General features: G+C 47.6%; 2 protein-coding genes across 2 annotated transcripts in view; one reads left to right on the top strand and one right to left on the bottom strand.

Moving 5' to 3' along the window:
• dbr1 (debranching RNA lariats 1) overlaps positions 1 to 11249 on the bottom strand; it is a gene marked incomplete at its 3' end in the record, with an annotated part of 32627 nt that extends 21378 nt beyond the window's left edge. Inside the window, 10 exon segments of the mRNA XM_080536686.1 lie at positions 451 to 1010; positions 1012 to 1275; positions 1686 to 1825; positions 5908 to 5985; positions 7201 to 7425; positions 8574 to 8659; positions 9019 to 9099; positions 9773 to 9897; positions 10382 to 10831; positions 11145 to 11249. Of these exon segments, the coding sequence (XP_080392812.1) occupies positions 451 to 1010; positions 1012 to 1275; positions 1686 to 1825; positions 5908 to 5985; positions 7201 to 7425; positions 8574 to 8659; positions 9019 to 9099; positions 9773 to 9897; positions 10382 to 10578 (1756 nt within the window). The 5' untranslated portion in view covers positions 10579 to 10831; positions 11145 to 11249.
• A 1966-nt stretch (positions 11250 to 13215) lies between these two features.
• Positions 13216 to 23851, top strand: part of armc8 (armadillo repeat containing 8) — a gene marked incomplete at both ends in the record, with an annotated part of 17821 nt that continues 7185 nt past the window's right edge. The window contains 2 exons of the mRNA XM_080536685.1: positions 13216 to 13260; positions 17648 to 17724. Coding sequence (XP_080392811.1) covers positions 13216 to 13260; positions 17648 to 17724 — 122 coding nt within the window. The remainder of the gene's footprint in view (positions 13261 to 17647; positions 17725 to 23851) is intronic.

The raw sequence follows: 23851 nt of genomic DNA, 5'->3' as shown, positions 1-23851 counted from the left end.
CTCCGGTCATAATAACTCGCTGCCTTTCTGCGCAGCCTGAATCAAAGTGGACTGTCTGAATGGTGGCGGAGGAAATTCTTTGGTGGCGGCCCGCCACGAATAAATGCATATAGAGGAAACACTGCATGTTCCCCAGTCCTAACCTAACCCCCCCCACTCATGTCTCTCAGTCCTAACATCACCCCCCCCACCCATGTCTCTCAGTCCTAACATCACCCCCCCACCCATGTCTCTCAGTCCTAACCTAACCCCCCCCCCACCCACGTCTCTCAGTCCTAACCCCCCCCCACTCATGTCTCTCAGTCCTAACCTAACCCCCCCCCCACCCATGTCTCTCAGTCCTAACCCCCCCCCCCCCACACACACCCATGTCTGTCAGTCCTCACCCCCCCCACATTCCCCCCCCCCTCCCCCTCAGTCGTCCTCGTCCTCGGCGGCCGTGTAGATGACCTGGTTCCTGCGTTTGATCTTGGGGGTGCCCCCCCCCCCCCCCCGTGCTGCTGGCCTCCCCGGCCCCCCCGCTCTCCCCGCTGCTGCGCTTGGGGATCCTGACCACCGGGGGCGTCTCCCCCCCCTCCCCTTCCCCCCCGGAGAGGCCCTGGGGCCTGGAGGGGGGCGGCAGGTTCATGGGCAGGGAGAGACGTGATGGGGGAGGAGGAGAAGGGAGGAGGTCTGGGGATTTGGGCTCTGGCAGGACCATGCGACCGGGGGGGGCGGGGACGGGGGGGTGGAGGACCTCTCTGGTGGGGCTGTCTGCCGCCTCCCCCCCTTCTGGGACCACCGCGTCGGGGCTCTGGCCCCCCCCTGCTCCCCCCTTCTTCCCCTCCACTCCTCCTCCTCCCCCCTTCCCCCCCTCCTCCTCCCCCTCCTCCTCCTCTCCCTCCTCCCACTCGTCCTCTATGGTGATCTCGTCGGGGTTGTAGGAGCTGGACAGACCGGAGGTGTCTGTGGGGTACTCGCTAGGCTCCTCCAGGCTCCCGCTGCTGTCCCGGTCCTCCTCCTCCTCCCCCCCCCCCCCCGCCTCTCCTCATAGCGCCGGGGCCACCCCCGCCCCCGCCACCACCGCCCACGCGGGCGTAGATGTCGCTGAGGCCCAGGGTGGCGCAGAGCTCGGTGGTCTGGGGGTTGGTGGCGTAGCTGGGGGGGGCGTGGGGCTGGGGGCGGGAGGGGTCGTAGGCGGGGGCCGTGGGGCTGAAGTTCTCGGGGACGGAGAGCTCCCCGCCCAGGTCGCTCACCGCCGCCGCCATGGCCGCCTCGGACGCGCTGAAGTCCCACCTAGGGGGGGGGGACGGGGGACAGAGGGGGGGTTAGGCCTGGTGGAGGAGGACCACCAGTGAGTGAGTGGCTGTGTGCGTGTGCGTGTGTGTGTGTGTGCGTGAGAGAGAGAGAGAGTTAGCAGGGGTGTGTATGAGAGAGTGTTAGCAGGGTGTGTGTGTGTGTGTGAGAAAGAGAGAGATAGAGAGAAAGAGTTAGCAGGGTGTGTGTGTGTGTGTGTGTGTCTCTCTCTCTCTCTCTCTCTGTGTGTGTGTGTGTGTGTGTATGTGTGTGAGAGTTATCAGGGTGTGTGTGTGTGTGTGTGTGTGTGTGTGTGTGTCTCTCTCTCTCTCTGTGTGTGTGTGTGTGTGTGTGTGTGTGTATGTGTGTGAGAGTTATCAGGGTGTGTGTGTGTGTGGGGGGGGTCCCACCGGGGGTGCAGGCCGTTGTCCTGGGGAGGGGTCCAGTAGTTGGGGGAGACGCTCTGCAGGCTGTCTGTGGCCTTCAGGATGGCCAGCCACTCTGGGTCGTACTCCAGCCCCGAGCTCCCCCGCTCCTCCACCTCCAAGATCTACACACACACACACACACACACACACACACACACACAGGGCTTAAAGTGGGAAAAAATCCTGTGCCTGAAACTTTTTCTTGGGGAGGGGGGGTCACAGTTTGAGATATTGGGAGAGCGGGTACAGAAGACAGCTTCTTGTCTCAATGTTTAAATGCATTAATACTATTTAATAGTCAATACAACATATATGTCTAGGGATGCACGATATGCATTTTTTTCCAACTGATACCGATACCGATGTTTACCCGCTTCTCGTGGCCGATAACCGATATGAGAACAGATATAATTTCACAGTTGATAACCTGTAGTTCATGCACACCTGAAGGTAAGAAAGGCTATGTAGTGAGCAAAGATTGATGATTTAATATTCCATAGTGATCTCACCAAATCTCACTATTGTTAACACAACAAAGAGAACACTTCTGACTCTTCAAATGTTCATTTATTATTTCCTCTAACAAACAGAATCTGTTATAGACAGTGCACATAAATGCTTTTTTTAGAGTGTCAAAAATAAAGTGCATCTTGTCTATCCCTGTAAATTGAAAATGCATAAATAAAATATCAAAAAATAAATAAATAAAGTGCATCAGTCAATACAAAAATAACGGATGAGGTAGGTTGTGATAAAGCCCATCAAATGTTTTGCATAAGAATTCAAAATAAATTGCACTGACATGGGAAAACAAAAAGTGCATGTTTTCCTTGTAAACAACAAATCTCACTATAACAATACAAAGTGCATGTTTTCCTTGTAAACAACAAATCTCACTATAACAATACAGAATAAAATATATACATGTCTTTAAAAGAACAAACTGATTACTTAAGCCACTATCACTTATAATCTCCTTCTTTTTGGGTCATAAACAAAGCCCTGCAATTTCTCAGAGACACTCCTTTTCAAGGCATTAAGTGTTCCAGGGGAGACAGAGGACGCTTTGAGTGGTGCAGTGGAGGCAGTGGGTGGTGCAGTGGAGGCAGTGGGTGGTGCAGTGGAGGGTTTGAGAGCTTTGGGTGGTCCAGTGAAGGCTTTAGGTCAGGGGTCCCCAAACTACGGCCCGCGGGCCGGACACGGCCCGCCCCCACACTTGGACCGGCCCTTTGAACAACGTCAATTTTCTACAGGCGTTGCACTCGGTGGATTTCTGTCATTTCTGACTGCAATAGCGGCACTGCGCCGACGTGGTGGCGGGGGCGCTGTTTCGCAAATAAGTTATCTTTAGTTTTTGCTAGTGAAATAGCTGATAGTTGATGTTGACTGCTCAAGGAGAATACATATTTGAAAGTACAGAATGCCTGAGAGCCTTATATTGCATTATATTACATTATATTTTGATCATCTGGTGCCTGAATATTGTGTTTTCCTTTGCATAAATAATGACATTTCCACCATAAATTGATGCAGAAAGGTCACAAATTGGTGCATATCAATTCACCAGAATGGTAGAAATTAAGTGTTTGATGCTCGTTTAAGGACCCCCAGACAGCCCTGCTTCATGGGTCCCCCCGTGTATGATGAGGGTCCTCCCTCATGTATCAGACTGTAAAACTGATTATATTTCATTGACATATCACTATAGGTATAAATTCCATCCAAATTCAACTGTTTAGACTTTGTTTGCATCCACCAGTGCTCTCCTGCGCGCAATTGCTTTGCGCAACCGCCTCCATTTCACTCCGTTCCATATTATTTTATGTTAGAGACCGACCCAGGCCCCCCATCACAGAAAGGAAAAATGATGTGGCCCTCACAGAAAAAAGTTTGGGGACCCCTGCTTTAGGTGGTGCAGTGGAGGATTTTAGTGCTTTGGGTGGTCCAAAGAAAGCTTTAGGTGGTGCAGTGGAGGATTTGAGTGCTTTGGGTGGTCCAGTGAAGGCGTTGGGCTTTTCTATATCATAATAGATGTCATTGCAGAATCCTTCCACCTCAGAGGTAAATGGGCTCATCATGGCCTTGGCGGCATTGTTCACCATGTGAACTGTATCTCCACATATGTCGAGCAGGTTAGGGTTCTCCTTCCTTGCTTGTGTCTCCAGTCCAGTCTTCTTTCCTCTCATCACTGCACAGTTGTCAAGCAGAATACTGATGACAAGTGACAAGTCAAGACCATTGGACTCCAGGATATCTTTGAGCTCCTGCATGAGGGCTGAGGAGTTGGCGATGTTTAGTTTCCTGCTGGCTAGGTGTTGTGTCGTTACCGTGCCCAGATCATCATCAAAAAAACGAACAAGGACATTGAGGATTTTGTCCATGTTGAGATTTGTAGCTTCGTCGATATTCATCGAAAATGTAGCTTTTTTTAGCTTTTCACATAGCCGTTTTTTAAATTCCGGGGCAAGGCCATGTGTGTTTAAATAGCTGGCGTGCTGGTTGGAAATGGACAGCTTTGACAGTGCATTTTTATCTTGTGATAGCATCTTACACAAATCGACGAGTGGCTGAGCCACTGTAAAAGACAGATCATGTTCGGCTATAAACGCACACACTCGGATCTTTTGCTCGCAAACACGGTCGGTCATTGAAGATAAAATGGTACCTGTAGCCGTCGCTCCCGGCAAGGTTGTTGTGTGAGCGAGTGCTCGAACCGATGCTTGGTGACCGGGATCTGAGGCGTGTCGAGCGATCACCTTCTTCCCACTACTGCCGTAGAGGAGTCTCTTCGAGCACGGCGTACAGAAACAAGCACCCGGCTCCCTCAGTTTGAGGCACCACGTCCCATAAGGCTTCCCGTCACCACTACTCTCCTCTATCCATGCCCAGCGCCATTTATTTTTTACTCCTCGTTCTAATATAGCTGTGTCTTCGCCAGTTTTGAGAAACTTTGCTTCCATTTTAATAGACAAAAGTTAGCGAGACAGCGGGCTGCTAAAAGCGAACGTCTCTACAAGCTCACAATACACTCAAACTTCTTAAGGCCCGCCCCCACTACTCTGCCTCCGATTGGCTAGAAGTCGTTGGTTGGCTTGAGCAATACCATTGGTAGGCGGAACTGTCTCTTTGCTGAAGATGACTCTTTAAATTACGATGTAAACCAATAGCGTGTGATATATATATATATATATATTTTTTTTTTATTCCCCCACGCCGGAAATCCGGCACTGTGCCGGAGTACTTTAAGCCCTGCACACAGAGAGAGACAGAGAGAGAGAGAGAGAGAGAGACACAGACACACAGACACACACACACACACAGACACACACACACACACACACACACACACACACACACACACACATACACACACACACACACACACACACACACACACAGTCAGAATATCTAATCTATCCATAGAGAACTTTTACTGGGATGCAAACTGATTTGTGGTGGAGAAGGTGAAGAATTCTTCTTTCCGGTTCTACATGAGTCAAACAGACCAAACAGATGACCTGTGTTGTACTTAGATTTCAAAACAGACCAATTTCGCCGAAAGGTGACTAGTTTACATCCCTGTTTTACATCATCTTGCAATGAAATGGTTTAGAATTAACATGATCTTGGCCCTCCCTCTCCCCCTCCCTCCACCCCTCCACCCCTCTCCCCCTCCCTCCACCCCTCTCCCTCTCCCTCCCTCTCCCTCTCCCCCTCTCCCTCCCTCCCTCCCTCTCCCCCTCCCTCCACCCCTCTCCCTCCCTCCCTCCCTCTCTCCCTCCCCCTCCACCCCTCTCCCTCTCTCCCTCCACCCCTCTCCCCCTCCCTCCCTCCCTCTCTCCCCCTCCCTCCCTCCCTCTCTCCCCCTCTCTCCCTCCCCCTCCACCCCTCTCCCTCTCTCCCTCCACCCCTCTCCCCTCCCTCTCTCCCTCCCTCCCTCCCCCTCCACCCCTCTCCCTCTCTCCCTCCACCCCTCCCTCCCTCCCCCTCTCTCCCTCTCCCTCCCCCCCTCTCTCCCTCCCCCTCCACCCCTCTCTCTCCCTCCCTCCCTCCCTCTCTCCCTCTCTCCCTCTCTCTCCCTCCCTCTCCCTCCCCCTCCACCCCTCTCCCTCCCTCCCTCCCTCCCTCTCTCTCCCTCCCCCTCCCTCCCTCTTCCCCCCTCTCTCCCTCCCCCTCCACCCCTCTCCCTCCCTCCCTCCCTCACCTGTAAGAACTCTCTGTAGGGGAGGCATTTATCCAGTGAGAGGAACTTGGTGGTCCGGGGGGCCGCGTCACCTTTAGCCTGGGGAGAGACAGACAGAGACGCCGTCACATGACCTGTGATGTCACCAGTTAACATGCATACCACTCTGGTGACCACAGGCCTGGAAACAGACCCTAACTAGTCTCTTAAGTCATGTTGCCTCTCAACAAATGAAAACAAACGCTCCTGACTAAACTCCTGCCCAACAACTGCCTTCCATGTTCTCTCTGCGTGTGTGTGTGTGTGTGTGTGTGTGTGTGTGTGTATGTGTGAAAGAGAGAGCAGGGTTGATGGAGAGGGAGAGAGAGAGAGAGAGTTAGCAGGGAGTGTGTGTGTGAGAGAGAGAGAGAGAGAGAGAGAGAGAGAGAGTTAGCAGGGTGGGTGTGTGTGTGAGAGAGAGAGAGAGAGAGAGAGTTAGCAGGGAGTGTGTGTGTGTGAGAGAGAGAGAGAGAGAGAGTTAGCAGGGTTGATGGAGAGGGAGAGAGAGAGAGAGAGTTAGCAGGGAGTGTGTGTGTGAGAGAGAGAGAGAGAGAGAGAGTTAGCAGGGTGGGTGTGTGTGTGAGAGAGAGAGAGAGAGAGAGAGAGAGAGAGAGTTAGCAGGGAGTGTGTGTGTGTGTGAGAGAGAGAGAGAGAGAGAGAGAGAGAGTTAGCAGGGTGTGTGTGTGTGTGTGAGAGAGAGAGAGTTAGCAGGGAGTGTGTGTGAGAGAGAGAGAGAGAGAGAGTTAGCAGGGAGTGTGTGTGTGAGAGAGAGAGAGAGTTGGCAGGGTGTGTGTGTGTGAGAGAGAGAGTTAGCAGTGTGTGTGTGTGTGTGTGAGAGAGAGAGAGTTAGCAGGGAGTGTGTGTGTGAGAGAGAGAGAGAGAGAGTTAGCAGGGAGTGTGTGTGTGAGAGAGAGAGAGAGTTGGCAGGGTGTGTGTGTGTGTGTGAGAGAGAGAGAGAGAGTTAGCAGTGTGTGTGTGAGAGAGAGAGAGTTAGCAGTGTGTGTGTGTGTGTGTGTGAGAGAGAGAGAGTTAGCAGGGAGTGTGTGTGAGAGAGAGAGAGAGAGAGAGAGAGAGAGAGAGAGTTAGCAGGGAGTGTGTGTGTGAAAGAGAGAGAGAGAGAGAGTTAGCAGTGAGTGCATCAGAGCGCTACTGACCAGGGTTCCTACAAGTCAAATTTAAGACCTTTTTAGACCTTTTTTAGACCTCTTTGGATATCATTTTAGACCTATTCGCAGCACCATTTGATAGCTTGACAGGCAGTGCTCGCCAGCTCACCGGGTGCTGCATGAGGGCGGCGAACTTGACGTGCAGGTGGGCGGAGAACCAGAACCTGGGCTGCAGGTGGGCCAGCAGCTCGGCGGCGGCGGGGCTGCCCAGCGTGTTGGACTCCACCTCCTGGCGCAGGAACTTCTTCTTCCGCAGAAGCTCCCCCGTGCTGCCGTAGTGGTAGATGCCCCGCGGCCAGTCATGGGTCAGGAACACGTCCATGGGCATCTGGATCTGGGAGGGACGGCAGAGTATCATCATAATAATCATAATAATAATAATAATAATAATAATAATAATAATAATAATAATAATAATAATAACAGGGTTCCCACACCTTCTGAAACATCACATTCAAGCACCTTTCAAGGACTTTCAAGACTCAATTCCCTCAAATTCAAGGACCCAACACGGCATAGTTTGAGACAGACCTAGATGAGAATTTATATAATAGGAACTATCCGCTCACTGACAACAATTAAAAAGAGAGGCTTGAATGTGTGAACACTAGATGGTCTCTTGCCTTCTCTACCACAGCACAGCAAAACAATATATTGTGAAATATGTGTAAAGTTAAGCAATACAGACTTATTTACTAGTTGACAGGTGAAGTAAAACATTTTTAAATATATATATATTTTTAGAGAGAGAGAGAGAGAGATTTTTTTAGAGAGAGAGAGAGAGAGGGGGGGGGGGAATTCAAGCACTTTCAATGACCCATGTCTATTTTCAAAAAGGCCTTGATTTTTTTCCCACTCAAATTCACAAACTTTCAAGGATTTCAAGGAGCTGTGGGAACCCTGTAACAATAATTATAATAATAACACATCAGACTTTTCTGGAGACTCAAAGACGCTTTACAAAGTGAAAAGACCTCGGGTAGAATCCTGCAGTAGAGGCTAATATAAATGAATAAAGACAAAAAGAAGAAAAGAAATAAAAGAAAGTAAAGTGCTGGGGACACGTGGAAATTAGATTCAACTTTACTGTCATTGACAGAAAAAAGTAGGTGAGTAGCCTTGAGACCCGGTGGTTCTGGAGCCTAACGGCCCTTAGGGGGAAGGAGCCTATCTCCTGTTTCCGTAGCGTGAGGCGGCTTGATGTACAAGTACACCCCCCTGGACATGACGCTGGTATGTTACAGGGTCTTACCCCCCCAATCCAACCCTTAATGCTGAGTGCCAAGCAGGGAGGCATCGGGTACCATTTTTTTACAGTCTTTGGTATGACTATCAATATGATAAATATGATATGTGCAGTAAGAATGGGGGGGGTGATAATATGGGATTAAATTATGGATCGGAAAACATGACGACATGTCAGGGACAGGGTATTGTACCGCCGTTCAGAGTGTCGACATCTCTGGTCGTAGAGTCGCTCACCTGTTTGAGTTTGAACACGTCGACGCTTCTGATGTGGTACACGCTGCGTAGGGTGTCTGGGCTGTACGGAGGGAACTCATGGTGACCTGGAAACAAAAAAAAAATCTGATTTACCACAGCAAGTAATAGACATGTTTTTTTAAAGATTACAAGATTTTGTCTAGAAGCTTTTCACCATCAGATATTAGCGAGTTGTTTGTCTGAGTTTTCTGCCTGTAGTGACTTTTGCTATGATATGATTGGACAATTTCTATTTTGGGGCGTGGCTTAGCGATAGGTCAATTGCGTGGTAACTAAGGAAGGATGGTATACGGTAACTAAGGAAGTACGTATACCGCGGTAACTAAGGAAGTACGTATTGCGTGGTAACTAAGGAAGGACGTATTCCGCGGTAACTAAGGAAGTACGTATACGGTAACTAAGGGAGGACGTATTCCGTACTCACCTTTCCTGTAATCGTGTGACTTGAAGATCCCAGACAAGCCGCCGATCCTTACTCCTTTGTAGCGCACCACGCCTGCGTAACCTGGCGGGTGAACAGAGCACGTCACACTCTGGTCTGGTTTGCTCCAATTTCTCATGAGATGAAATCAAAGACACCTAAGACGTTTTCTATGTACACAAAAGGCCTATCGCTCTCAAATTGGGTTCACAAATTGGGTTAAATCTGTGTTAGTTAGTGAGCACTAACTCCTTTGCCTTTGAGATAATCCATCCACCTGACAGGTGTGGCATATCCAGATGCTGATTAGACATTGCATGATTATTGCACAGATGTGCCTTAGGCCGATCACAACAAAATGTGGAGTTTTATCACACAGCACAATGCCACGGATGTCGCAACCGTTTCAATGTAATAAACAGCTTCACAGCGTCTGTGCGGTTCACTTGTCAGAATGGTAAATGGACTGCACTTATAGAGCTTTTATCCTTTATCCAAAGCGCTTTACATTCACCCATTCGCCTCTCATTCACCCATTCACACACACATTCACACACCAATGGCGGCAAGCTACCATGCAAGGCGCCGGCCCGCTCACTGGGAGCAATTTGGGGTTCAGTGTCTTGAAGGACACTTCGACATGTGGCCAGCCGGGGCTCGAACCGCCGATCTGCCAACCTTGCGATCATTAGACGGCGGCTCTACCTCCTGCGCCACAGCCGCCCCACAGAAGCCGACGCTCTGGTGGGATACCGACCCAGATAATAGATGTTGGGGGCCACCCAGCCCCCGTAGGGCAGCTCCTGCATGTGATTGGACGCCTCGTGGTTCCCGCCGATGAAGATGGTCAGAACCGGAGCCTTCTTCTCCCCCGAGTAGTACCTGCAACCACAGAGACAGCATGTTCTTCTTAAATATGTTTTTAGGGCATTTCTGCTTTACTGGGATAGACACAGTAGAGATTAACAGGAAGGATGGGTGAGAGAGAGAGGAGGGATGACATGCAGGATATGTCGACGGCCCAAATCGAACCCAGCGGGGGGCCTGCGCTGTACCAAGAGGACATACTCGTGGTATATAAGGGCTACAACATATCTAGGCTGAGAAGTCTCAGACAGGGCTAGCTCAGTGTCTCCCATTAATCACCTCCTAGACTGTGGCGGAGCCCACTGTAGTCTAATTTGTCCCGCCATAGTCTAGTCATAGACTGTGACTACTATCGATACCCCCACCCCCCCACAACGAAAACATACATTCTCCAACAAAAACATACATAGCTCATTACGAGATATTGTGATTCCAAAACCACCTCCACTACACACTACACTTAGTTAGAGCTGACAGACAGACAGACAGAAGTACTGACTTGTAGAAGGTCTGCATCTGTCTGTACTTCACCGGCACCGCCATGCACTTCATGTCTCCCTCGTTGCGCACGGCCTGGAAGTCTCCGCAGCACAGCAGCAGGTCCACCTTCACCCCGTCCTTGTTCTCCAGGTAGGCGATGGTCTCGTAGATCTTGTCCAGCTCGCCGTGGCAGCAGCCCTCCACAGCGATCTTCATGGCTGACGGCTGGGCGGGCGGGCTATGGATGATCCGGGGATCTGATGATGTGTGACCGTGATCAGCTGTCCCGATTCCCCGAACAAGTTTGTTTTCAGTGTTAGGATCCCAAGGGAGCCTCCACTTGCAAAGCACCACGTCCAGACAGACTACGGAAGCCCAGCTGCTGCTTCTTCTTCTTCTTCTGCTTAATCGTATGCACCCTCTCTGCCAGGCAGGGTGGTCGACAGGGTCCGACAGGTATGGCTATGGTCTATGAAGGTGGGGGACACACAGAGAGGGAAAAAGACAAGCTAGGGTTTGATCAGCTGATCAGTGAAACGTGCAGGTTTATCGAGCTGCATACGCAGAGTAGTGCATGTTAGTGACGCGTGTACAGCAGGTTATATGGATGTTATCCATAAAATAAATGCATTATTATTATTATTATTATTATTATTATTATTATCAACGTCTGCAGCTGTCTGTAGCATCAAGCTGTCACACGCTGTCAGGCCTGTTTTATTTATTATCCTAAACAATCCAATTCGTTCAAGGGATACACCCTTGATACAATTGTTTCTCACCTTTTGCACTGTGGAGTTACAATGTAGCAGCTAACCATGCATCAGTGTGTTGATGTTCCTGGTCAGAGTCAGTGCATGGGACGTGCTGGGGGGTGTTGCGCGAGCTTTTCCCACGTCGGTGTAAGTTCAACTGTTGCGCAGGCGCAGAATATCCAGGGAAGCAAATGCATCGTGCGTTTTGACTTCAGCACTTTCCATCACCTAAAGTGTTTTTCTTCAAATAGCTGAGCGACTAAAAATAACATCGATTGTATTTTAGAAACTCTCAATGCGAGCACTTTCAGAATACATGATAGAGGATTCGGATATCCAAAGAAATTGTTTTATTATTATTTTTTACAACAATTTTGACGAATCAGCTATACTTACAATGCCATCTATCTGCGCGTTTCTAAGTAAATTGGCTTGATTGACAAATTGACACATGACAAGCATAATATATCACATATATATCAACTAACGGTACAGTATTTGTAGTAATAATAATAATGATATTTATTATTATTATAACAACAATAATAATAATTATAATACAGTATCTGTGAGTGACTGTAAAACAAGCTTCATGTCAACAGGAAACGTCCTTGGTGGGGGTTCAAATCAAACCAGAGAGACACGTGACCGTGTTGGAAAATCCACCTGCCACACACAAAAACACTGACTACTCTACTTCTAAAAGTGTGGCGTGATTTATCTATATTTACTTTTTTTAATCTACCGCCAGCAGCTGGTGGTCAGGAGGGAGGAGGAGGAGGAGGAGGAGGAGAGAGGGGCTGTGTTCGAAATGGTATACTAGCATACTGCATACTAGCATACTCAATTAGTATATACTGCATACTGCTTAAGGCGGCTACAGACTAGACGACTTTTCAAGTTGTAACATCGCTGAGCCTCTCACACTAAACGACCGTCGTGCTGGTGTCAGACTACAGGATGTGGCAACGACGGGGGCTCACAGACTACAAGATTCTTCACTTGGTCAGGACGATTCGCCAAGCTGTAGTGTCGCAATATCAGCACATGATGACGAGACGTTGACAGCTGTCAAAAAAAGATGGAGCTCATTTCTACTAGAAAATAGCCATATTACTATATGTAATATATACATATATATACACATATATGGCTATTTATATAATAGGCTATTTACTATTATATAAATAGCCATTTCTACTTTCACGCCTCCTCCGCGCTGCATTTCCTCGACCTCTCATTGGCTGTGCTGTCCACACAGGTTGTTGCCCATCTCAGACTAGCAGAATGTAGATTCCGTCGGCCGATAAAATGAAACATGTTTGAAAAGATCTGGAGCCCTGCGACGGCCCTCCGACTGGATCGGCGGTCCTCCGATTGCATCTCTGAGCCTGTCACATTAAACGTCTTTGAGCCTGTCACATTAAACGAGCGTCTCTGAGCCTGTCACATTAAACGTCTCTGAGCCTGTCACATTAAACGAGCGTCTCTGAGCCTGTCACATTAAACGAGCGTCTCTGAGCCTGTCACATTAAACGAGCGTCTCTGAGCCTGTCACATTAAACGAGCGTCTCTGAGCCTGTCACATTAAACGTCTCTGAGCCTGTCACATTAAACGAGCGTCTCTGAGCCTGTCACATTAAATGAGCGTCTCTGAGCCTGTCACATTAAACGAGCGTCTCTGAGCCTGTCACATTAAACATCTCTGAGCCTGTCACATTAAACAAGCGTCTCTGAGCCTGTCACATTAAACGAGTGTCGGAGACGGCGCGTCCCTGGGTTTGCAACGACGGGAGGATTTTGTCTCCGACTGCAAGAAACTGGTCGGAGACAGCTAAATCGGGGTTAAAATCGTCTAGTGTGTACTCGGCTTTACTAAATTCATAATTAAGTATGCCAATACCAGCCGAACGAAAATCTAGTATACATTTCTTGCATACTCACATTTCACATACTCTACAGTGTGAACGCACTGCATACTCAAAATCTACGTCATATCTAGTATGAGTAGTATGCTAGTATGCCATTTCGAACACAGCCAGGGGCTGGAAAGTGCGGCTCCGATTGGGCAGCTCGGAACAGGGGGAGGAAGAGAGAGATGGCGTGCTTGTTGGAGGCCCCTCTGCGCGTCAGCGTGCTGTCTGTGAGTCTCCTCTCTCCTTATGAAATACATGACTTACATATTACACATGTCCCGCATGCATTGTTCTTGATGCATGACGCAGAGGGTGGGGTGTGTGGGGTGGGCCTGGGCAGCGGGGGGTTAGGAGGTGCATGGAGGTAAAGTTGCAGAGAGACTGTCTGTATGTATGTCAGTGTCACCCGGAATGAGTTGAGCACGCGACCGGAGAGGGAGGGTGGAGGTTCATGCACACTGCATTTTCATGTGGATCACTCACTGTTGTTGGGCTCCTAAAATCATCAAAATGTGCTCGATGTGTTGTCGTGCGTGCATGCATTAACATGCATTTCACATGACATGCATTCGCTCTCTAAGTCAGGGTGATCGATGGCCCAGCTGACTGTTCTGTCGCTGGTCGTTTTGCACTTGAATGAGAGCTAATCTAGCTTAGCTTCGAGCTTGTTCACTGGGGGGGGTGTCAAGTTGTTGTGTGACCGAGTGGGCTTAGCTTGTTAAACATTAGGGGGGCTGGTCGTTTCCAAAACAGCCAGATCTGCACTCGATTGTGGATGTTGTGTCCTGATTGTGGGTTGACTTAGGTAGATGTGATAATAATACTAATAATAATACTAATAACAGCAGCTTGTTGGTGATCAGATCATGCTGAGCTGGAAACGCCCCCCGTCATCATGCCTCTGTGACTTCCTCTGTACATTGATCGCATCGTGTGGAGGTTTTGGACGAAATGCATGAATCTTTGAATATGAAAAAAGCCATATTTCACATTCACTTATTATTCTAACTCATCTAATAGAAAGCCTTCGCTAAGGCGCGTGTGTTTGATGCCCGATCACATGCAAGTTACCTCCATGCATCGATTGGCATTGCAATGAGCCTTTCTTACACAGAAAGCTCGGGTCTGATCCACAACAACACCACCTTGTATAAGGGGTAGGTAGGTAGGTGCACGGATGATACTAAGCTTCAATCGCTGTGGCAACCCAAACCCCCCCCCCCCCACCCCCCCCAATCCCATCATTGAAAAGTGGAGTAGATCAGAGAGCAGTGGAAGGCTCTAAGCCACTGGTGATCAACACATAAGCACAGTTATCAGATGACAGTGACACAGAGGGAGGGAGAGGCTTCATGACAACTCTGCCCATCAACCAGCATGTTTTGGGGGGGCGGGGGCTTCCGAGGGCATTTGGCTGTGTGTGTGTGTGTCTGTGTGTAAGACAGAGAGAGGAAGAGTTAGCTGTGTGTGTGTGTGTGTGTGTGTGTGTGTGTGTGCGTGTGTGTGTGTGTGTGTGTGTGTGTGTCTCATTGGTGTCTCCAGGGTTTGAGTTATAAGCTGAGCTTTGTGGGGGTCTCCAAAATAACAGTGCGAAATGTTCTCATGCACGCGCGCGAATCATGCCCACACAGCGATGGGACTAACAAGTTTTAATTAGCCATAGGCTACTCATTTCACCACATCAACAGCACCACATGAAACAACAGCTATAAGCGATAGTTACGGGTATCTCGGCCAATCATTTTGTTGTTTTTGCTATACAGTCCATTCACTTTCCCTGTTAGCACGACACATTGTCCACATCTCCATTTCCAGTGACATCGCACCTGACATAAATAATCATGCATGCTCGTCCATGAATTGTGCTTTCATCTAATGTTATGCTACTACGGGAATCAAGTGATTTGACATTAGAAATGAATTTGTTTCATCTCTTGTGCAATGTGCTCTACAATCTGGGCACATGAATGATCGGATCGGTGAGCAGGGGCCAACTGTCGCGCCATTCATCTCATTAAGTTTCATAATTGGATTCAGTTTTGTATAAGGCATCCTTTCTCTAGCGACAGTATAGGCTGCCCTGAACGAACTAACTGTCTCCTTTAGGGATGCACCGAAATGAAAATTCTTGGCCGAGGCCGAAGCCGAATTTAAGGAAACACTTGGCCGAATACCGAATGTGTATCGGCAGTTTTTAATTTGATCATTGCATAAACTAAATACATTTTGCTTTTTATTCATGCTTCTCAAAGAAAGAAATTGAGATTGAAAAAAAATAACTTTTATTGAACATTCCAGACATCAGTCTATACCAACAAAGCACAATAAATAAAATAAATCAGTCAAATTAAATGTTTTTGTTTTCCCTGAATAGCTGCTGAAAGAAAATCTTTCATCAATGTAGGCCGAAGCTTTATTCATGACTTGTGTTAACAAGAATGATGTGCCATGATAATATTATTACAAAATACTTTGGAAGATTGCAAGTTAACTAATTAGGTGAACTCTCTTTAAAGAGATGCTACAGGATTTTGATAATTCTGTATGTTGTGGCTTAAGTATTGATGTCCGTATGGTTCAATGACATAGTGTTACGGCTGGGCCTTCACACACCCTCCCCCGCCCCCACAGCTCGAGCACAGCGTGCTCGCCGCCGCAGCTGAGGCTTGTCCCCGCTAATTAGATCTCCAGCCAAACCTGCACACCTGTCTCCACTCAACCCTCTGTCTCCACTCCCAATCAACCCTCTGTCTACATCTACCCTGGACTTCCCTTCACTCATCGTCAGTTCTTCCCTAAGAATGACCTGGCAAGTATCATCAAAACACGCCCACTATTCGGTGGTAAACATTCGGTGTTTTCACACATTCGGCCGAATACCGAATGTGCTTTATTTTGCGATATTCGGCCGAATACATTCGGTGGCCGAATGTTCGGTGCATCCCTAGTCTCCTTATACATACTGGAGGTGAGTTCTGCTACTTTCTTCGGAAGCACTTGCTTTTGTTTGAGCTCTGCTATTTCAACAGTTTCAACGTTGGGTGTCATAACAGGTGCAGCTGAATTCAAGTTTGGTTTCTTGGTTGAAAACCCGAAACTTTCCAGGCTTGTCGACTCGGTCGGCAGCAGTGGCCTTTTTTGGGGCGGCATGATAGCTAGCTACTGAATGTTTTCTTCTCAATACAGTTTTTCCCAATTGCTAAAACACAAAAGCCAATTCTCTAAACCAAATGACCAGTTCTCTAAACACATTTATTAAAACTAGCTCCCATTTGCCAAAACCATAAACACATTTCACATGAAGACACAATTCACAAAACACAATCCTCCTTTTCTCATAAATCTAAACACATTTTGTCTTGCTAAAACACAAGTTGCAAAACACTCTGCTCAAATTCTCAAATTAAAGCTCATGTGATGCAAAATGCTTGCCACAGTCAGCAAAATTTGAACACAATGAACACACCTAGCTTCATTCATTAAACACAAGACTCAACATTTAAGACACTTGTTGCAAATGATTGTGGTGTGTGTGTGTGTGGTATAGTATCATAAATAAATAAATAAACATCACACCCTGAACATTGTTTTCAGTGAGTATTGTTGTGTGTAATGGATCCTCTGTAGTGTTTGCATTGAGTTGTGATACAGTACAGTAGTGTACATGTTACAGTACATGTGGGAATACGGTACATGTGGGAAAACTAGGGTTAGGGTTAGGTGCTAGGGTTAAGGTTAGGGTTAGGGTTAGGGTTAAGGTTAGGGTTAGGGTTAGACATGCCAGCATGTGAATGAATGAATGAATGAATGATCTTTATTGTCATTACTGTAATACAGTACAGGTACCGTACAACGACATTTAGGAGGGGGGGCTCCCCTGGTGCTTGGAAAAAAGACAAAAAACAAGAGAGCCAAGGGTAAAACAAAAAAGAGAAAAAGAGCTGGTTGACAAAAATAAAGGCTATGTACACTATCTACTATACAATAAAACACTGTGCTGTACACTATGCTATGCTATAAATATCCTAACCTTTTCCTATATCTGAACCTTATGTAAACATGGGTTATCATATTGCACATAATACTTGTTGCACATTCATTACATTAAAGTGTCGCAGTAGCAGATTTAGAATGTTCATTACAGTAATGTACCAAGTCTTTTTGGGAAAATGGAGGAAAGTTTTGGGAAATGTGTTTTAGCAATTGAGAAAAACTGTAATCACGTTCGCAAGCTCTCAACGATCATATTCTGCTGTTGCACAATATTCTACTGCGCCCCATAGTGTCTTGGTGGTAAAGTGCAGGCAGTCAAAGGCCTACTGTCATTCACAGGAGATTAATGCTGGTGCGCGTAGTTCTTTTGGAAAACGTGTTTATTTTAGAATATTTATCATATAAATAATACTCATTACATTGACATTTTTGATCAAATAATGGTTGTGGTAATGTATTATTAGCGACCCCCACAGATGTATGATTTTACTGCTTTCATGGGAGCTCAGACCTTCCTTATGGGAGCTCAGCTACCATTGGCTCCCACATAACTCGAACCCTGGGTGTCTCTGATGAGGGAGGAGGCTGACTCACTGTTGTTGTCTTGTTGTCACCATGCAGGAGGTGACCGCCACCAGCCGCCACTATGTTGACAGGCTGTTTGACCCCGACCCACAGAAAGTCCTGCAGGGAGTCATGTAAGTACCCTAACTACTAACTACCCTACCTCCTAACTACCCTACCTCCTACCTCCTAACTCCTACCTCCTACCTCCTACCTCCTACCTCCTAACTACCCTACCTCCTAACTACCCTACCTCCTACCTCCTACCTCCTACCTCCTAACTACCCTACCTCCTAACTACCCTACCTCCTACCTCCTACCTCCTACCTCCTAACCCCTACCTCCTACCTCCTAACTACCCTACCTCCTACCTCCTACCTCCTACCTCCTACCTCCTAACTACCCTACCTCCTAACTACCCTACCTCCTACCTCCTACCTCCTAACTACCCTACCTCCTACCTCCTACCTCCCTACCTCCTAACTACCCTACCCCCTACCTCCTACCTCCTACCTCCTACCTCCTAACTACCCTACCTCCTACCTCCTACCTCCTACCTCCTAACTACCCTACCTCCTACCTCCTACCTCCTACCTCCTAACTACCCTACCTCCTACCTCCTAACCCCTACCTCCTAACTACCCTACCCCCTACCTCCTACCTCCTACCTCCTACCTCCTACCTCCTAACTACCCTACCTCCTACCTCCTACCTCCTAACTACCCTACCTCCTACCTCCCTACCTCCTAACTACCCTACCTCCTACCTCCTACCCCCTACCTCCTACCTCCTACCTCCTACCTCCCTACCTCCTAACTACCCTACCTCCTACCTCCTACCCCCTACCTCCTACCTCCTACCCCCTACCTCCTACCTCCTACCTCCTACCTCCTACCTCCTACACCCTACCTCCTACACCCTACCTCCTACCTCCTACCCCCTACCTCCTACCTCCTACCTCCTACCCCCTACCTCCTACCTCCTACCTCCTAACTACCTCCTACCTCCTAGCCTCTACCTCCTACCCCCTACCTCCTACCTCCTACCTCCTACCTCCTACCACCTACCTCCTACCTCCTACCTCCTACCTCCTACCCCCTACCTCTTACCTCCTACCTCCTACCTCCTACCACCTACCTCCTACCTCCTACCTCCTACCTCCTAACTACCCTACCTCCTACCTCCTAACTACCCTACCTCCTAACTACCCTACCTCCTACCTCCTACCTCCTACCTCCTAACTACCCTACCTCCTAACTACCCTACCTCCTACCTCCTACCCCCTACCTCCGACCTCCTACCCCCTACCTCCTACCTCCTACCTCCTACCTCCTAACTACCCTACCTCCTACCTCCTAACTACCCTACCTCCTACCTCCTACCCCCTACCTCCTACCCCCTACCTCCTACCTCCTACCTCCTACCTCCTACCTCCTACACCCTACCCCCTACCTCCTACCTCCTACCTCCTACCTCCTAACTACCCTACCTCCTACCTCCTACCTCCTACACCCTACCTCCTACCTCCTACCTCCTACCTCCTAACTACCCTACCTCCTACCTCCTAACTACCCTACCTCCTACACCCTACCTCCTACCCCCTACCTCCTACCTCCTACCTCCTACCTCCTAACTACCCTACCTCCTACCTCCTACCTCCTATCTCCTACCTCCTCCCTCCTACCTCCTACCTCCTACCCCCTACCTCCTACCTCCTACCTCCTACCTCCTACCTCCTACCCCCTACCTCCTACCTCCTACCTCCTACCCCCTACCTCCTACCTCCTACCTCCTAACTACCCTACCTCCTACCCCCTACCTCCTACCTCCTACCTCCTACCCCCTCCCTCCTACCTCCTACCTCCTACCCCCTACCTCCTACCTCCTACCTCCTACCTCCTACCTCCTACACCCTACCTCCTACACCCTACCTCCTACCTCCTACCTCCTACCTCCTACCCCCTACCTCCTACCTCCTAACTACCCTACCTCCTACCTCCTACCTCCTAACTACCCTACCTCCTACCTCCTACCCCCTACCTCCTACCTCCTAACTACCCTACCTCCTACCTCCTACCTCCTACCTCCTACCTCCTAACTACCCTACCTCCTACCTCCTACCTCCTACCTCCTACCCCCTACCTCCTACCCCCTACCTGCCTATATATCTGTCTGTCTCCATCTGTCCTGGTGTGAGCCTTGTAATGGAATGTGTCTGCCTGGGGTGGAACGTCCAGGGGTCTGGAAGGGAACCCAGAGTGATTGTGGCGTGTGAGTGTGTGAGTGTGTGAGTGTGTGAGTGTGAGTGTGTGAGTGTGTGAGTGTGTGAGTGTGTGAGTGTGTGAGTGTGAGTGTGTGAGTGTGTGAGTGTGTGAGTGTGAGTGTGTGAGTGTGTGAGTGTGTGAGTGTGTGAGTGTGTGTGAGTGTGTGAGTGTGTGAGTGTGTGAGTATGAGTGTGTGAGTGTGTGAGTGTGTGAGTGTGTGTGAGTGTGTGTGAGTGTGTGAGTGTGTGAGTGTGTGAGTGTGTGAGTGTGTGTGTGAGTGTGTGTGTGAGTGTGTGTGAGTGTGAGTGTGTGAGTGTGTGAGTGTGAGTGTGTGTGTATGTATGTGTGAGTGTGTGTGTGTGTGTGTGAGTGTGTGAGTGTGTGTGTGTGTGTGTGTGTGTGTGTGTGATCAGTCCATGTGATTGAGTGTGAGTGTGAGTGTGTGAGTGTGTGAGTGTGTGAGTGTGTGTGACATCAGTCCATGTGATTGAGTGTGTTCCAGTGCCCAGCAGGGTGGCTGGGAGTCAGATCTTCTCATCTTTATTTTTAACTCCAGGCTCTGGTTCAGGCTCTGGTTACGCCCCAGGCCGCCTCTACCTGCCTGTCAGCTGTACTTTTCCACTGGCAGCCCGGCCGCCTCTGCCTCTTAATTAGGGCTGCACGATTTGGGGGGAAAAATCGAATTGCGATTATTTGGACAGATATCGCGATTGCGATTAATTTGCGATTATTATTTTTTTAAATAGCAAAAAAAAAAAGAAAAAAAAAAAGTTTTTGTAAAGTGTGGCCATATCTCCGGCTAGGAAGGTCGTATCAACGTGCAGTTTGTTTGTACGTCTTCAGGGGACTTAGAGGCTCCCTCCTCTAGCACCCCCACAGCCCGAGCTACGAGTGAAAGAACTAAACTTACATTGGGTTGCTTTAAAGTTGGGTTGCTTTAAAATCAAGCTTCAGATTAAAACATGTGATGGAGCATTACTAACTGACTCAGGTGGTTTGTTTCACACAACCATCTAGGAAAGCTTAATTGGAAGCTGTTTGGAAAAGGGCAGGTACTTTCAAAAAATACGATGCGATGTTGTTGGTGTGCGTTCATTGACGTTGACGTTCATTGACGTTCACGTTCATTGTTGACGTTCATTGTTGACGTTCATTGACGTTGACGTTCATTGACGTTGAATCCGACGCGCTGTATGACGTATCCCATACGGGTAGTGGTGGTCTAGTGAGTTGGACTTGTGATCGGAAGGTTGTGTAAGTTCAAATCCCGCCTGAAACCACACCACTACTAGTGTGCCCTTGAGTAAGGCACTTAGCCCTCAGTTACTCCAGGGGGAATGTCCCTGTAATTCGTAATTGTAAATCGCTTTGGATTAAAAGCATCTGCTAAATAGCAAAAAAAATAAAAAAAAAAAATCGCAGGCAAATCGCAGGCTTTGCGATTAGCTAATCGCATCATTTCAAATCGCGATTTCGATTTAAAATCGATTAATCGTGCAGCCCTACTCTTAATCCATCTGCCTGGGTCTTTATGTAACAGACTCCATGCAGTGGTAAATGGGGTAATAGGGGGGGTAGTGGTGGTCTAGTGGATAGTGAGTTGGACTGGTGATTGGAAGGTTGTGAGTTCAAATCCTGCTCGGGGAACACCACCACTAGTGAGCCCTTGAGTAAGGCACTTGCTTAGCCCTTGCCTCAGTTGCTCCAGGGGGAATGTCCCTGTCCCTGTAATCTGTCATTGTAAATCGCTTTGAATTAAAAGCTTTTTTTGCTAAAATGGCAAATTCAATGGACTGACTTATATATATAGAGTAGGGATGGACGGTTTCCAATTATTGAAACCGAAAAACCGTCAGAGAGTAAAACCGCGGTTTTCCGGTTAACCGAAAAATACAGTAAAAAAAAAAAAAAAAAAAAGTCAAATTTTTTTTTTTTAAAAGAGCGCCAATTTCAAATAATTGAGCCCTACTGCTACAATACACTCATGTCGAACACCATTAAAACACCGTAAGCACAGTCGCAACACATTTAGGCTACTTAGTTTCACAAATATAAGTGGAAAGGCAGACTTTTGTAAGCTACACCATACATGAAAACACATGAACACTTAACACACCAGCTCCGCTGATCCAGGGTGCACGCCTGCACGGAAGATCATCTCTTGGAACAGCGTCTTCATTGAATGAACTGCTTTCTCAATATCTTGGTTCTTAGACAAAGTTTCAGCTGCTGCTCAATGTATTTAAATATTTGAATACTGCTCAATAATCACTGAAATATTAGACTTAGAATTATGCAGTGAACATACTTAAAGCTTTTCATAAAAACCACATGCCGCGAGACTGACTCGTCCTGAACTGTCGTAAGTCAATCAACAAAGAATGCCCCATCAAAATAAAAGTGCCCATGGTAGAGCTGTCAAAATAGAGCTTTCAAAATAAATGTACTAATACAGATAGAGATAAATACAGAACTACCTTTGCGTCACTAAGTGACCGCGTATCTTCTGAGACATGCGTTCTGTCATCACTTTCAGTAGCGCCTTCACACACAGTGGCGCTGTGCACAAACACTCTTGATCCGTATAGCTCTTGTTTTATTATATTGTGGTTTAGTAAATACTGCACTTGGAGTTACATTCAATGCATGATTTGTGCTATAGAACATAAATAAAGTTTGATTGATTGATTGATATCAAATCAAATCACATTTTATTTCTATAGCGCATTTCTCACAAAAGTGACCCAATGCGCTTTACAGAGAGCAGCGAAAATTATCTTATTAAATGTAAGCGAGTAATTGTAAAAACCTTTCCTATCTACCAATAACTGAAGGCAACTATCTTTCCCATAGAGTGATTCGTTACCCTTAAATATAATCCCAATTAGATATTAATCCTCAGTTATTCTTCACAACTGACCAAACCTCTCACTCATTGCGCGGCAGATTCAGACTGTATCATTGTTATTTTCACACACGACAAACATGTGACATGTTCCAGTTTTATTCTTATTCTATTTTATTCTTCAAAAAAAAAAAAAAAAAAAAAAAAAAAAAAAAAACGGTTTCTGACGGTTTTGATAAAAAAACGTTTCTATTTTTATAAACCCCGGTTTTCGGTTTAACCGAAAAACCGTCCATCCCTAATATAGAGCCTTGTTCCAAGGCGCTTTACAAACTCATTCATCCATTCACACATGTATTCGCATTCATTCATTCGCCTGCTCACTGGGAGCAATTTGGGGTTCAGTGTCTTGCCCAAGGACACCTCGACATGTGGCCAGCCGAGACCTTGCGATCATTAGACCCGGGCTCTACCTCCTGCGCCACAGCCGCCCCCCTGATGTCACATGTATCTGACTATGAGGTCAACAGGCTCCCCCCCCTTAGTGTTCGATATGTATGCTCTGAAAATGATTGATAAGCCTTGTATACACTCACTTGACACTTTATTAGGAACACTATACTAATACTGGGTAGGGCCCCTCTTTGCTCTCAAAACAGCCTAATTTCTTCGTGGCATTGATTCCTTTGAGATTCTGGTCCATGATGATATGATTGCATCACGCCATTCCTGCCGATTTTTTTCCAGGTTTACTTTTCAAGCTGTGAATGTCCCGTTCTACCACATCCCAAAGGTGTTCTATTGGATTCAGATCCGGTGACTGGGAAGGCCACTGAAGAACACTGAACTCATTGTCATGTTCATGAAACCAGTTTAATATTAAGAGGTTTTTTGCTTTATGACATGGTGCATTATCATGTTGGAAGTAGCCATTAGAAGATGGATACATTGTGGCCATGGTCAGCAACAATACTCATAGGCTGAGTAGGCTGTGGCATTGAAACGATGATTGATTGGTATTAACAGGCCTAAAGTGTGCCAAGAAAACGTTCCCCACACCACCTCCACCAGCCTCCACCTCCACCTCCACCGGCACAATACATCACAATGGTATAAATGTCATACCAAAGATTTATACAAAGAAGACTTGGG

This window comes from Nansenia antarctica, assembly GCF_963989245.1.
Source record: "Nansenia antarctica genome assembly, chromosome: 7".
Lineage (NCBI taxonomy): Eukaryota > Metazoa > Chordata > Actinopteri > Argentiniformes > Microstomatidae > Nansenia > Nansenia antarctica.
Note: the sequence above shows the minus strand (reverse complement) of the source record. Positions and strands in the feature narration are given on the sequence as shown.